Source organism: Aptenodytes patagonicus, chromosome 17, assembly GCF_965638725.1.
Source record: "Aptenodytes patagonicus chromosome 17, bAptPat1.pri.cur, whole genome shotgun sequence".
Lineage (NCBI taxonomy): Eukaryota > Metazoa > Chordata > Aves > Sphenisciformes > Spheniscidae > Aptenodytes > Aptenodytes patagonicus.
Window position 1 is genome coordinate 2,012,780 of NC_134965.1, and position 16,670 is coordinate 2,029,449.

Here is a 16,670-nt window from a genome sequence, read left to right on the forward strand (position 1 = left end):
ATAATTCAATATGCAGCAAAAGACTTCAGAAGCAATGATGTATCAGCATGGGAATCCCAAATGTAAAGGGGTCAGGGACTGCCCCCAGTTAAACCGCTACAGCTTCGTGGAATTAAAAGACACAGGAAAAACACCAGAATGACCCACTGGAGTAACAAACCCAAACTCGTTGAGAAGCACACAGGGCAAATCCTGAGCAAATCCATGCCTGGTCAACAAAAAAGACCTAAATTCCAAATGAGTCAAATCTGCCTTTTCTAATGCAAACTGACTCAAATGTTCCTAAAAACCAGTAAGCTGAAATATCGTGGGTTTACAGCTGAAAGCACACCCTTTTACTAAGCAGTTATCATGCGCTGCCATTAAGAAGTAGGACAGTGGGGTGAAAAACAGACATGTTTTAAAGGCTCTGAATTATACTCACTGGCGCAACTTATGCCTGGAACTGCTCCCTGGACCCTCCTCACAAAAACACAAACCAAACCAAACCTAAGAATCAAAAATAAAAAATCCCCAAAGCCCACAGTCTTTCTAATAATGCTGCTTCAGGACAAGCTCTGCACAGAAGCTCACTGGCACTGATTTAGGGTAAGTTTTCCCTTAATGTACTGTTATATCATTAGCCACTCTCTCTTTGGATTGCTGTTTGGAAGAAATTAATGGGATACTGAATATTTAAATGTGGCCCTCTATATCATTTATTAACTCTACAGAAAGCGCACAGCACAGTAAGCCATGGTTTATGACTATTATCCTGTGAATACTAAACATTGGCTGGTTATTACTGTCAGCAGTGCAAATTGGCTATTCATAATTCCACGTCTATCATGTAGCTGATGAGTAACAATCAAGTTAAAACATTTTGAAAACTCTTACAGTTATTTAAATGAGCTTAAATTAAAGCCATTTGTAAAATAAACTATTCCCTAATATTGTTATTTAAATTAATTCTGACCTGGCAGGCAATACATTATTTAAAGCCTTTATTTTATATTGCTTAAGCAAAGCAATTACCAAGCATACAGAACATGTCTGAAACCAAGAGAAACATAAAAAGTACTAATAAGCTGATTGCGACATTTCTGCAAGACAAGTTACATTTCATCTCCCATTGAAATTGCCATGAAAAGAAATGTGTGGGGAAAAAAACCCCCATGCCTGTGATGTGAGTTGCAGTCTTACCTTTATTTGTAACGGCGTTGAACAGTTTTTCAGAGCTGGCATCAGATGCCTGAAAGACCAATAAAAAAAAAAATGTTACATTTTCTGCAAGTGATAGATTTCAAAAGGCATGGCGGTATATTTATACAAACACGCATATGTATGTATATTTTAGAGAAACAAATCAGGTGACAAAACCAAGGGAGCGAATGGAAGCTGCAGCCTCCGAAGAAAATGTCCATAAGGTGGTGCTGTTTGGCTGTGCGTCACCGCCCTGCAGTGCAGATATTTATTTGGAAAGGTTCTATTTCATAAAGAAATAAATTATTTTTTTATTCAACATATTAGCTGCACAGAAACTGTATTTTTGTGCTGTAATTATCCAATACGTTCGGACACTGACTTTGCGATGGGGACGAGTCGTGATTTTGAATCAGACAGCCCAGTTTCAGGAATTTGCAGAACTGTGGATTTCTTAATTAATTTTTGAAGTACTTTTGGAGACCCCTACTGTGTCAACCATTTGATTATTACCATCTTTAAACCAGTGCTGGTAACTTAGGTTAGTAATTTTATAAATTGCTGTTACATAGTCTTTGAAAGAGTATGCTAGTATTTAGTATCAGTATGTATTTCCACACAAGATTTGCCTTCGTCAGAATAACTGATTCTTGACACCACGCTCTGTATCAACTAATAACCCATTTTATTTTTCATCAAGCCGTTTTTATCCGTGGGAGGTTTTTCCTCCTAATATTGTATTAGTACCTTATCTACTACTGCTGTTTGTATGCAAGTATGCCGGTTAATCTTTCTACCTATTATTAAAAAGCCTCACTTAAGTTTCACACAAAAACGTTGAGCTCCCCCTTTCAGAAACTATCATGGCAAGAAACCAGACCGGGGACGGTAACACTGCAAATGTTAATTTTACAAACATCCTGAGCCTAAAAGCAGAAAGCATTAAGTTTACGCATCTGTGTGCAGCTGTGTTTGCACACACACACACGTAATACACACATACATACATCTAAAGCTTAAACTTACACCACCTACACATTCACAACACACAGCGAGCTGTTCAATTTTGAACTGTATCTTGGATCCAACCCCGCTGAGATAGTCTGCTTTTCAAAAATACATCGGAAGAAATGTGCTCAGTAACGAAATATTGCAAACAGGGGGAAAACGCAACACTGGAGAAAGATTTTAGTCTTCTCCTAGAAACTGTTTTCTCACTGGATTCAGGAAAAATAATTAAAACCACTGCCTATTTGGAAAGCAGGCTGCTTTTTTTTTGTTAAAGGGAGGGAATTTCTCAATTCAAAACCATATAAAAACCATCAGACAAGCAATATATATTAGGTATCTCGACTGCACTGAAAACTTAGGTGTGAAATTACCAATAAATAAGTAGATACAGTTCAGACTGCATAACATAGTGTAGTAATACACTGAAATAATTTGTTTGCCCTCAAGTTAACAACACACAAGATTTCTGTGATTAATTATTAAAAATAACTTTATTCTTTTTCAGACTTCTAGACAGATTTTACTAGATTACTGTTGGCTTATTTAAAAGCCGAGCTAGTGTATTTCTTCTCGATTAAGTACCTTGTAAACACCGGATTTATTACCCAACGATGGATTTATTATTCAGTGACGACTTTCTCTAAATTAATGAAAATATGTGAATAACGCACAAATTGAAGAGATCAAGAAGGCCATGTGCTTTAAAGAGCAGTCCAATATTAGACCAACAAATTAAGAGATGCTCAGTGCTTTCCTAACCTTGCCAATCAGCCTGCTCTCTGATTAATAATAACCTTTTCCAGTGAATTTCATCTGCTGTTGTCTTTTTAAATGCAGCTTCTCTCAGAAGTCAAAACTCTCCCAACCATTCTTTCTTTTTAGAAAGAAAATCCAATATTAAAAAACAAACAAACTTCTTACAGTGTCAGCTCTTACTTTATTTTACTGTTTCAAAACGAAACCGCGTAGGGAAGCTGTTACGTTTCCTATTTGCTTGATTTTTCCAAACACTAGAAAGAGGAAAACATTTTTTTAAAGAAGTTTGCTCTAATGCCACGCGTAAACCAACAGATTGTTTTTAAGCTATGTTTTTTCAGGTGAAATCTCTTTCTGTGCTATTGCATAAACCAGTCAGAAACACTGTTGTGAAATCTGGAAGTGGCGCTTCTCGGACATAACGTGGTGCACAACCCATCCTGCCTGAGAACCACTCGTGAGCAAACTGGGAGATGATTATCAGTACAATATACGTATAAAAAAGGAATAATTTTGCAAAGACAAAGCTTGCCCGAGTGTGAACCTCATTTTGCATTACTGACCACGCACTACTGAATGGAACACCAACTTGAAAAAAACCCCACTGCCTGGGTTACCATAAAAATAACCCAAAGCCATTTCACCAGCTTGAACCATGAGATGGAACTTTGACTGCCTGTTTCATTACTTTAAAATTTGGGTTCAAATATAAAACAGCAGTTAGGGTAATGTGTAACAGATACAGTAGTGAATTCAACCTCTGCCAGCAGATAAGACACTGTATCAATTTCCACGCAACTATTATTTTTTCGTAGTTAGGCAGTCACATCATGCAACGCCACTAAAGGAACAAAAAGCCAAGTGAATTTAAACACCCCCCCCCCCCAACAACAACTCGGCACTAACGCAGAAGGATACAATACAACGCCTTTGCAGTGCTGACCTAAAATCGCCTCTGTACTGACAGGAATCTGTGCAGACAACAAAGTGCCTTTATTTCTGTGATGGGTGCTTTAAGGCAACGCGGTCAAACCTTGATGTTTAAGCAACGGAGAGGAGCTTGGCTATCCCCTTTACACCAGACAAGTAAGACTGTGTCTTCGTTCCCCTTTATCCTGATCATTTCCAGGTCTTACTTGAGCGGCTGATGGCAAGACACTATCTGCTGGCAACGCTACATTTTGGGAAACCACACGGATCCAGCGCACACTGACTATCCAGGGTGCTTTATGTCCTAACAGACCTCTCGGTTTAGGAAGTCACCCTCCCCCGGCTCCTGTACAGACGGTGCGAAAACCAGAGCTGGAGCTGATTATAAACAGTTCCCTTCCTTGCACTTTGGCCGTTTTCCCTTATAAATCCCCTTGTTACCAAGCGCAGCTTAAGCCTTTTCAACACGAAATGAAACAAGTCAGCAATCCCCGGGCTAAAAAAAAAAAAAAAAAAGAAAAAGAAAAGAAAAAAAAAAAAGACCTAAAGAGTATTTTTCCCTCATCGAGGAATGTGCTGTCATTCAAGTGGACGTATGACTGAAATATTTCCTGTCCAGACAGCGCGGCTTGACTCACTCCTGGCACAGCCCCCGCCGGAGCACTTGCACCGCCACCGGCCCCGGCGCACCTGCCCGCGCCCCGCGGAGCCAGCGCGGGACCCCGCGGAGCGCCGCCGCCCCTCTCCCCCCGCCCCGCCCCGCCGCGGGGTGCCCGGGCTCAGCGCCCCGACTTCACCCCGCGGGGCCGGGCGGAGGCGGCCGCGGCCCTCGCCCTCCCGCCGCTGCCCTCCGCCGACGGGGGGGGGAGGGGCCCCCCAGCCGAGCCGGACCCCCGCGACCCCCGCCCCGCTGCCCAGCCCCGCGGGGCGAAGCGGCTTTACCTGCTCGCCGGGGGTTAAGCGCGGCTGCCAGCCCGGGGCTCATGGCGGTGCGGGAGGTGCGTGCGTGTGCGCGGCGGCAGCGCCGGGAAACTCCGATCCAGCGCGGCTCTCAAAGTCCCGCAGCCAAACCCCAACTAATCCTTCGGGGGACAACTCCGAGGGCCGGGCGCGCAGGCCGCCCGGCGGACATCCTTCCCGGGCAGCCGAGCCCCCCCCTCCCCTCTCCCCGCAAGATGGTTCCCTGGGAGGAGAGAGAAAGAGAGAGGGGTGTGCGTGTGTGCGAGCGGGCGTGGGGAGAGCGGCGGCCGCGGAAAGCTAATAAAGCAGCAGCAGGACAAAGAAAACCATGTGCGGCGGCAGCGGCGAGCCAGGGGCAGCGGCTCCGCGGCGGCGACTCCGGGTCCCGGGGCGGTGCAGCCCCTCCTGCCAGCGCACCTCCCTCCGCGGGGTCCAGCGCCGGCGGGGCGCAGCCGCAGCCGGCAGCGCGTCCCTTCCTTCGGGCGGCTTTTTATTTTTTTTCTTCTGCTTTTTGGGTTTTTTTGGGGTGATTTTTTTTTTTTTTTTTTTTTAAAAAGTCATGCCCGTCCTCTCCCGAGACAAAGCGGGCTCCCGCCGGGGCACCGTCCCTCCCGCCGTCCAGGGCTCGCCGCGGCCGCGCTCAGGTGAATTCCATCGGGGAGAGGCAGCGGCCCGGCCCCAGCTCCTCCGGCCCCGCCGAAACAACCTCGCAAGCCTGTAATCCCCGGGGTAAGGGGGGGGGGGGGGCCGCTCCGCTCCGCCCGGCCCGGCTGCCGGCCGGACCCCTCGCCGCCTCCCGCCGCCCGGGCGCTCCGCTCCGCACTGCGCGGCGCTCCGAGAGGCGCTTCCCACCCGGCCGTCGCCGCCAGCTCCTCCCTCTCCCCGCCCGCCCCGCCCCGCCCCGCTCCGCTCCGCCGAGCCGCCCCGCGCCGGGGCTCCGCGCTCCGCCGGCGGCCGCTGTCCCCGCGGGGAGTGGGGGGAGGCGCGCTCCCCGCGCCGCGGCTCGGCCGAACCGGCGGCGCCCCTGCGGGAGGTGCCGCGGGGCGCGGGCAGCCTCCGCCCGGGGCGGCGGGGCCGCTCCTCGGGTGCGGGGCGCGGGGGGGGGGGGGAGGGGGGCGTTCGCGGAGCCGGACAGGCCCCCCCTGTCCCGGAGGCCGCGGCACGCGAGCGTCAGTCGCTAAAGCTCCGCGGGAGGAAACACAATCGAAAATATCACACTGCATTTAGCAAATTTTGTAACGGAAATGTAATTTTTTTTTTAATGGGGAAGAAAAAAAATGTCCCCAACTTCAGACAGGGTGGCCCGCTTGGAGACCTCCAACTGTGCGCAAAGTTGTTGTACCTCCCGGAGACACACGGGTCTCGGATGGTGTGCAGGTGTGGCCAGGGCCCCTAAGCTTGCAGAGACTCGCTTGACTCTACTTCCAGCACCAAATGTCATTGTCAACGGGCAACGGATTTTAGTCACCGTAGGTTTTTCTTAAGTGCCGCACCCCATTAGTAATAGCCACCGCAGAAAATAAATGCACAGATACATTATTATATAAATGATTATTCACTGAGCACGGCAGTCGGAGCCAAATGATGTCTCCTATAAACCAAGCTGCTGTGAAGATGAGAGGCGGTTATGCTCGTTGGCACGGTATCCCCATACGATGAGATGTTTCCTGGGAAATGGATAGGTGCTAAGATAGGTCTTACGGGCTCGCGAGGCCTTGCCCAGGGAGTGTTTTCAAGATTTCAAATCGCAAAATTGGTTTCCAATAAATACTGGGCTAGGAGTGCTAATGGAATTAAACTCCAGTGGGCTCCACTTGAATTTGAGCTAAATCCTAAGAAACAGGGTTGACAAACCCTACTGTGCTGGTTTTGGCTGGGAGAGAGTTAATTTTCTTCACAGTAGCTAGTGTGGGGCTGTGTTTGGGAGTTGTGCTGGAAACAGTGTTGATAACACAAGGATGTTTTCCTGACTGCTGAGCAGTGCTGACACACAGTCAAGGCCTTTTCTGCTCCTCACCCCACCCCACCAGCGAGCAGGCTGGGGGGGCACAAGAAGCTGGGAGGGGACACAGCTGGGACAGCTGACCCCAACTGACCCAAGGGATGTCCCACACCATACGGCGTCATGCTCAGCATGTAAAGCTGGGGGAAGAAGAAGGAAGGGGGGGACATTCGGAGTGATGGCGTTTTGTCTTCCCAAGCCACCATTACACGTGATGGAGCCCTGCTTTCCTGGGGATGGCTGAACACCTGCCTGCCGAGGGGAAGGAGTGAATGAATTCCTTGTCTTGCTTTGCTTGCGTGCGCAGCTTTTGCTTTCCCTATTAAACTGTCTTTATCTCAACCCACGAGTTTTCTCACTTTTACCCTTCTGATTCTCTCCCCCATCCCACCGGCTGGGTGAGGCTTGGTTGCCAGCTGGGGTTGAACCACGACACCTGCTCACTTCAACCCCTGCGGCGGAGCTCAGCCTGGAGGAGGTGACTCTCCGAAGGAAAAGACAGGAACTACCTACACCAGCCAGGAATCAAAAGCAGAGCAACAGCTATGGGTGAGTGGTTGGCCTCACCTGAGCCAGGAGAAGTGCCATGTACCCGAAATCCGAGGGGAGCTTGGAGAGACATGCTCATGTCCTGGGCCAGCTCCGAGCTCGCCTCAGGGACAGGGCGTGGATGATGTGAGGTGAAAAGGGGGTGCCCTTCTCCCGGCCCCTGGGCGCCAAGGTGGGCGCGTGTCTGTGAGCAGTCCCCGAGCGGCGGCACAGTGACCTGGGTGCAGCCACACACCAACTGCTGTAGCGGCTCCAGAGGCCCTGCCCGCAGCAAACACTACAGCGTGCGAGGGGAAGGAGGGAAAGCATGGTCTGAACTGTCCACGCAAGTAGGAGTGCTATACTTAAGGAAAAACTCCTAAGAAAAACCTTCCTACCAATTCCTGATGTAGAACTATGGGATTTTATGAAAATATTTCTCATTCGTTCCTCATTCCATCACTGTATGACCCATTTAAGAACAGTTTTCCTCCTCAGCATCACGTCGTGGCTTTTCCAAAATTCTTATTTGCAGTACAGTTGCACTGACTGCAATGGTTTCCACTGGGACAACTACATGGGAAGATGCATGACGGGAATGGGAACGACAGGCAGGAGACAAACACATCCACAACAGCCCCAAATTCATACTGTGGCTGCGAACACTACAGTGCTTTCACTATGTGTCTGATCAGGAGAGGGAATACTTTGGTAAAACTGTGACAAACTGTCTTCATCAGAAAATTAAAAAATCGTGGCCAGCTTCAGGTCCTGGTCATAGCAATGGAAGTAAGAGTCCTTCGAAGCTGTCCACCTTAGCAGGGTTATCCCTAGATTTCTACAACGTATCTGAGCATGGACTTTGGCTGTTAAAATTTCACAGGTTTTTGCATCTCCTAATAAATATCTATTGCAAAGAGTCATCTTGTGCTGTCAGAGAGGTGGTTTCCATCTCCTCCTCTAGAAACCCAACAGAGATGGCTTCACGTCTGGTTTCTAGAATAAACAATGGAGAGTGGCCAAAAGCCATCACAGTCGATCGGCTATTTCATGAGCTCAGCAAAGGAAATGGATGGCTTGAGTGCAGTTTTCAGTCTCCACCAAAAATAAATAAATAAATACATTAAAATGGTAGAGTGTTCTCTGCACAGCAACCGGAGGAGTCGGGGACTGCATGGATAGCGAGACTGCACCTGGATGAGGAATTAAATGCACAATATTAAGGTGTGGCAGCTCATGTATTCCATGAGCACTTTGGTCAAGACTTTCCACATCTTGGCATGGCAAGAACGGCTCTAATTAAAGCCTAGACTCCTCACAAGACTTTAATTTGATAAATTTAGCCTGGATTAAACTACAGGCTTGTCTGTACTGGATTTTTCAAACGTTAACCACATGCCACACCTGAAATCTCAGCATACACAAAATCAGAAATGCATTTACCTACTCATCTCCCTAGGGCTGTTAAGGTTTATTGGCAGGGCTGTGGGCCTCATTATGTTCATTATTCGTGCCTTAGAGATAAGTAGAGAACCTCTGTTTTCCTACTAGAACATTATACATGCATGAAATGCTTTTTATAATTCCAAATGAGAAGTTTGGAGTTTAGGAATTCACCCAAAGCCAAATTAAATCAGAGGGAAAAAAAAAACCCACCACCTCCTAATGATTTCAATGGCCTTTGGATCAAGCTTCCCCCTCTCTTGACAGCAATAGTTTCCCGTGTTTTAGGATATGCCTGGATAGGGTTTTGAAACCTTCTGTCTCTTATCTATGTGGGACCTTGCCAGAATTTTTTTCATCTGTCTGTGGTCTCTGTCAAGCATCGACATTTGTTTCTGCCACAACAACAGCCAAATGAAGTGCATTGAACTTGGATCAAAAGTGATTTCAAGATCTTTCACTCTCTGAAAGAGGTTTTCAGATCCAACCATTTTATAAAAATGACCTAAAGCCGCCTAGACAGCAGTTAGAGAAGCAGACATTTGTTTCCAAGTCATAGAGTAATTCCAAAGAAGAATTACCCATCTCTGGCACAAGGAGGAAATGAATATTGAAATTACAGCAGATTATATTGGATTAAATTATTTATGGCAAACCTCACCTCACCTGGAAGGTTCTACAGCTTTTTCCTGGCAACGTGAAAACTGGATATTCCAATTCTTTGGTATTCTGTGAAAGACTGGAAACAGTTCTGTTTCCATTAAGTTGCTAATCTTTCCAGAAGACACAGTGGTGTCTGAGTTTGGAGCGCGATTACGATGCCTTATAAAGTCCTCCATAATGCTTTGAAAACACAGATAATTTTGTCCCTTTCTGGATAGGAGATGCAGGTTCTTTTCCCCAAGAAAAGAATTTACGGAGCCATCAGCGGAGTTTTATGACTTTGAATAGCAAGCCACGGCATAATGTCCCAACCAGACGACAGTACTTAAAACTCTAGTGCTTTAAAGAGGTTCAAGAAAAGGACCTGTTCCTGAGAGTGACCCAAACAAACTCACTGCTGGTTTATGCCGTAAAAAGGTAGCAACAGATGTCAGTAAAAGTAAATTGTGGCGCGGCTGGGTTTTGCCAGGAGGCCGGACTCTGCGCTGCTGTGTGTGTGCAGCATCAGCCCCGAGGGTGAGCTCCCGGCAGCAGACGAAAGCGATGCTTTCTCGACGGCCCTTCTCGCAGAGACAGAGCGCTCGTGTGCTTTCTGCTAAGGTAAGGCAGGGGAAAAGGTGATACAAAATTAAATGCACCTTTTAGAAGGAAACAGAACTACTGGACTATATAACATCACTGGGTAAGTTGTCAATGTAAGTAAAGCTTTTTATCTGACAAAGCAGAAAACTTTTGCGAGAGCGTATTAATGACAGTGCAACTTTTTTATTATTTTTATTTTTCTGCAGCATTTGCAAAACTAAAACACTTTGTAATCCCTTCTTTTATGCAGAACAGATTGCAGTTTTAAGCAGAGGCCCATAAACTGCAGGTTCAAAGAAACCTGAAACTGAATTAGCATAAAAGCTGGAATTCTCATTTAGAGGAACAGCAAGGTAACCGCTCTGCAGGCAGTTTTATGATTTTTGTTTCAAATGGAAACAAAGATAAAAAGTGGGGCTCAGGGAACAATAGGGCTGCTCTCTCTTCCCTACCCTTACAGGCCTGGACCTATAAACCATACATAAAAAGCGGTCTCTGCTGCTCTGAGGACAGAATTTAGCCCGGTTTTGCACGCCTAGAGGAGGTTGGATAATTTTCTGAACCCATGCACTGTACCAAAGGGAAATCTTCACTATCCTACAAGTGTGAAGCCGTTTCTCCCCCAAGCTTCTCCAAATACCGTGAAGCCTTTGAGATGAACACCACAGTTGTCTCTCCTTCCCTCTGCCAGCGATGAAGGGTGAGAACCCCCAAACTGACTCCTGGCTATAACTTTTCAATCAGGAAGTACACGCATTTCATCTCTTCTTCTGTATACCTTCCTGTGGTTTGAATTCTGAGTTACTAAATATGCGATGGTTAGCTGGATTTAGCTCCTAGAGACCTTGCTGGGCTCTTGAGCTGCTACCTACACTGCAGTCTAACTGGGAATGTTTGTGAGATCCTACCACTGAGTAAGAAGATAAAATATAAATTCTTCCCCATCCACTAGCACTCCTGTGAGTACACTTCATAAATGCACCACTTTTGAGCCGTGGCCATTATCTTCCCCTAATTTCTGCCTGCTAGCAGGTTCTGCAACTGAAGAAGTATTTCAAATTAATTTGTCTGTCAATATCTGGGTACTGAATCAACTAATAAGAGAGAAATATTTTTCATTCTCTTCTTCTCAGTCAGAAGAAAAGATTTTCTTATCACTGAATAAAGCATCCATTACTGCGTGCTGTAATCCCATTCTGTCTTTCAGGTCATTTTTAGCCCAGAAAATGCTGAATCAGCACCATAAACCAATCAAGTAATTTCTTTCATTTTCTAACATTCAAGCAAAATAATGAAAATCACATCTCATTTGATGAGGAGAATATACGACAGAAATCTATTCTTCCAAGGATAATTTTAAAAGAGGTATGCCAAGTAAAGAAATACTATTGCAAAAACATGTAGCTAATGTAGGGTCTCTTCTGCTGAACAGATAAATTCCATTTTTGACTGTCATCTCATATTTAGATAGTACATTATGAACAATAAATCTGTATGTTTAGCCAGCTTCTAAACAGTGCAAAGACATTAACTTGGCAAAAGAATGACCATTACTTTGATGAATGAAACATTCACCTAAAATATTCATGTACAATATGATAATAGCCAATTGATAACCAAAAAAAACCCACCCCACTGCAGATTTAAATAACTGAGATGTATATGAGAGAAACCGAGTAACATACATAAGAGGAGTTATTATGGCACTGTTAGGAGAACCAACAAATGAAAAAAAAGCTTGATAAATATTTTCCATAACAAAACACAATTGGTTTCAGTGGGATACAGCTCTGTTTCTCATTAGTTATCCTTCACTTGTCAGACAAGTTCCATATTTCACTGAAACCCGCTGAGTATTCTTTATAGTTTGCTGGGGAAAGTGGCTATACATTTAGCACATTTCCTTTATGCTGTGTGTTTTCACAGGTCTTTCTTTAAAACACACTGTACATGCTTTTGCTTCTTTCCCTTAGGATAGTGGGTTTCGACATCCAAGAAGAGTTTAAAAGCAGGTAACAAGTCATCACTTTTGAAGCTGCAGAGCAACTGGAGAGGTGCAATAGCCCCAGCAGCCATTATCAGTGCCTGCCAGGGTGCCACAGTATCAAGTTATATGATAAAGCACTCAGCTGACACCAGAAAAATAATCATTCTCTCTCCTGCACCACCCCCTTTTTCACAAGGAAGCTTTTTACACTCATTAAATGCAACCTTATCTCTGAAAGACTGCAATCCTCAGCAAATGACAAGTGTGCCTAATCTCATTTTCTGACAAGCGATTCTGACAGCACCTTCCTTTTGATTTCTAAGACACGTAGCTAGACATATATTAATCTGTCAGTCATCGCCCCTAGGAAGGATGGAAAAAAAAAGGAGAGACAGAGATGAACATTTGTGAATGTGAGGGGAACAAGGCAAGAAAGGACTAAGGGTCCTTTTCTGGCTATTTTAAGCGACGCAACCGGGGTTCTCCACTCCTCCCACCCCAACGTGGCACCCAAGCCACTCCTGTGCAGCGAGCTGCAGACCTACATGTCTGCAAAGATGTACTAAACCACATTTTATCTAAGGTATGAGTGTGGCCCAGCAGCTACTAGCTGTCAGCTGTGGGTATATTTTCAGGTTTTCCCTGGTGTGGAAGGCAGTCGAACTCTCATTTCACTTCTCTGTGCCTCAATTTTCAGCCCTGGATATAAAAGCGTTGCATAAAATCCAAGTGTTATTGTCACCACGGTGCATATTTTAGTTACAGACATGGGACTTCCCAGTAGTGGTACTATAAAACATTGAGCCTTAATCCCAAATTTACAGATTATGAAGTGTTCTGCAATAACACTTTTTTTGCAGCAAGAAATGCTTTGTTGTTCCAGTCACCGTAAGCCCCACTTGGCTTCAGTAGCCAGCCTGGCTGGACCATGTTAGCATCAACATTGAAAGCATCAAATTATTGTCAGGTCTTAACAATTTTGTACTAATGCTCAAAGTGCTCTAAAGCAAAAGCGTTTAGTACGATGTAGTGGCCTGGCAAGGTGCAAACTGGAGAAAGTTATCAAGACTGAGTCGAGTTGCATTTTGAGGCTACGAAAAGGTAGGATTTCCAAGAACTCCCAGCTATAATACAAGAAGATGTATTTAAAAACTGAGCACATTACGGGGCCCTGACAACAAGCGGTAAATCGGTGCGACTCACATGGCATTTGCTACTCAGGAAGCGTGCAAAATATGGGCACTTTATGCATGAGGTATGATATACACTGGTGAGCACAGGGATGTGGGGTGGGAGGAGGTACGCTGGTACGTAGCTGCAAAGAGGTGTAAAATAAGTGAGATTCTACAAATGGGACCCAAAGGAGGAACAACAATTAAATGAGGTGGGAGGCAGCGTTCTTTATCTTACACAGACCTATTAGTTATGTTCCTCATAAACACGCCTTCTCCCTCTTAGCATGTGAGTCATATTAATATTCCTACCCACCAAATGCTAAATTAGAGTAAATTATACAGATTTACCATCTAACATTTGCTCACTGACCAGTTTGCACTTGCAGAGAGCCTCCCCAGCTGGCAGCACATCCTTCTGCCCGGGGACGTCCCAGGCACCGCAGCTCCCAGCTTGGCCAAGTTTGGTACCTTCAACTACGAGCTACTCACCGCCTGCTTTCCCTTCTGCTGTGTAATACTGAAGTACAGGAGAAACTTTATTGTTCATAATGGGATAAGGAAAAAAAAAAATCAAATGAAAGCAAAGTACAAAGGGGCTCAAATTCAATGCTTTAAAGTGATGCCATTTTCATAGTAATACAGTCATTAAGTACTTGTTTGATGGTGCAAAAAGTAGGCCAAGATCTTTCCTAATACATTTTATTAATCAATACCTGCACTAGAAGATGGGAACAATTAAAGTTTTCCTCCTCACTCAGACAAAGCAGCATAAAGCCTGTGATCTACTTAAGGAGCCCGCCACTCAGTGGAAAGATGAAAAGACTTCTTTAGTTTTACTTAAGAGCTGAAATGATGTTAATACTTCACGTGTTTAGGATCTGGTTCTCAGAAAGACAGTAAATTAGCAGTGGCAGGAAAGCTGCCTGCTGTTGCTGAGTCCCCTTCCTCGCGTTTCCACACTGATGTCATCATAACTGGAAAACTCACAAATACATTCTGGAGTTCACTGAGCCTGAAAATAACACTGGAGATATTTCCTTTGCCGTGCAGAACTCTTTAATGAATAAGCCTAGCAGAAACGCACATCTACTGCTGATGTGCCTTATAAGGATAAATGTAAACCTGACACTTACACAGTTTACATTTATGTCAGCTTTTTTATTAAAAAACGATTTTCTAGTTGCATCTGAGCTTCAGGATGTAGAAAAGAAGACATACACAGAAAAAGTCTCCTCCTGTGGGGAAAAACAGTGGGGGGAAACCAGGCAGTTCACTGTGTGGAACTCTGGTTCCACAGGGAAAGGACTTCTCATTTCACAACGGGGGTTGCTGATATGGGCATCAAGTAAGAGAAAACTGCCTAAAATCTGCACGAACCGCAGCCTTCCTTGGGAGACTCCAGCTCTGATCTTGCAGCAGCGACCACCATCACCTGAGAGACAACACTTGTCTCTCTTCCACCTCTCGGGACCTCCAGAAACACACCTTGCCCATTATCCTGGTGGGCCACGGGCCACCGGTGTTGGCACATCTGACCTGCACGAACCCACTTGACTGTTTGGGCTCCAGAAAAAACTTCTGATAGGGGTCTCACGGCACGAGGTACAGCGCAACCATGTGGGAGGAGAGATCCTTGCAACCCAACAGGCGGGACAATGAACAGGAGACAAAGGATATGGTTATTTCCCACTCCTCAAGGGAGGAACATCAAACGAGGCGAATGCAGGTAGCGCCAAAAACTGAACGCTGCCCAGTTTCATCTACTATTTGATGCTCCGGCGAGAGCAGAACCTCATCCAGGACCTCACAGACCTCTGCTATGGAATGAAAGGGTCCATCATGCACACGCGCTGACCTTACAGCATGAGAGAAAGCACAGACACAATGTTGTGTTTAAAACAAATAGTTTTTTCATATGATCATTAACAGAAATATAAATGCAAATGACCTTTTAATTTGTATCATGAGAACTAATCAAGCTAATGTTGCAGCCAAAAGAGGAAATTTCTCCCTGGTCATCATTTTGGAAATGTTGGAGCTCGATTCATGTCATACAGTTGACCTCTTGTTGTAAATTTGCTGCCTAGTTTCAGTCAGTATTAAGCCTACCAGGCACCTTGCTGGTTCTAACCCACTTGTCAAAATTATATGAGAGCCCTGCTAATACTTTCTTCAAGGCTCCCAATTCTTCTTCTCTGCGTCTTCACCCGGGATTGCAGAAGTCTACGCTCAAAGCGCTGCGGAAGGTCACGGTACTCACAGCAAAAAGGTCGACAACAAAATAAGCAGATGGATTCTGCTCTAGTCCAGCCTCCATCCACACATCCAAATCTCTCAAAAAGTTCTGATCTAAAGTCCTCTGAAAATAAAATCCTTCTAACACAAGAAACAATTTTTACTAGCTCTCAAAACGTTATTTTTCTTTCATTTAAGATTCTAACAAAACCTAACTTCTTTGTCTCTCAAGCTCCCTTGATCTCTTCCACTTTTAGCTGTCGCATAAAGTCAATTGGCTGCACCTCTCTGCTTGATAAAGACATGCCAAATGTTCTGATGTATCTTTAATGAGGAGGTAGATAAGACATAGTCCAACAAGGTGCTGAACACTTTGACCCTAAGCTAGCAAAGCACTTAAATATCTGCTTAACTTTAGGCAAAAAGAAGTCCTTTTGAAGCTAACGGGGCTGTTCTGGCATTCAGACTTAAGCACCATTTTATAAATTTCACTGGATTAGGGAGAGAGCCTTTGCAAGGTTGAACGACAGTTACTGGGAGAGCAAAAAAAGTTAGAAATACACAGCTAACCTAGTGACAGCCAGGACTGCGGAGTTTCAAGATAAATTATGGGAAGTCCCTCTATTATTGATTAATGTGTCAGTCATGTTGCATGTATTACTGTGTGTATTGTTACCGTGTTAGAGGGAGCAGGTTTATTTTCTGTTGTAATGTAATGTTTCATAAATGGGATGGAACACATGAACGATCTGCAAGGATGAAGGCTTGGCATTTACTTCAAACTAAATGTTCGAATTTACAAGAAGAAAGGGACAAATACAAAATAATACAAATAAAAATTAATGATAGGAAGGTCATGGAGAAGAAGCCAAAAGAGTAAAATTGATACCAAAGCTGAGCTATTGTTCCTGAGATTCAGTTAATCAGTTGATCTATACCCAGTCTGGATTATTCCAGGCGTTACTGGAGGAGGTGTGCTTTGAGAATCTAATATAATACATGAGAGTCACGATAAAACTTTAACCTGTTTTGATAATACAGCTACATGTTCTACTCCACACACACCTCTAAGAAAGGCTGCCAGATCTTATCACGGTTAGTTATTAATCTATTTGTTCCTATAAAATCTTTTATCTTTTTTTCCCCTTTTTAATAATTCACTTTTTCTAAAGAGGAACTGATTTAATGTAGGGAAAAAGCTGCAGCATATCAAACT

At 44.9% G+C, this 16,670-nt stretch overlaps 1 protein-coding gene across 6 annotated transcripts in view; it reads right to left on the reverse strand.

Annotated features, from left to right (window-relative positions):
* Positions 1-16,670, reverse strand: part of AUTS2 (activator of transcription and developmental regulator AUTS2) — an 803,292-nt gene that overhangs the window by 73,670 nt on the left and 712,952 nt on the right. For all 6 annotated transcript variants that reach the window (XM_076354390.1, XM_076354394.1, XM_076354392.1 and 3 more), the window contains one exon: positions 1,183-1,231. In XM_076354390.1, coding sequence (XP_076210505.1) covers positions 1,183-1,231 — 49 coding nt within the window. The remainder of the gene's footprint in view (positions 1-1,182; positions 1,232-16,670) is intronic.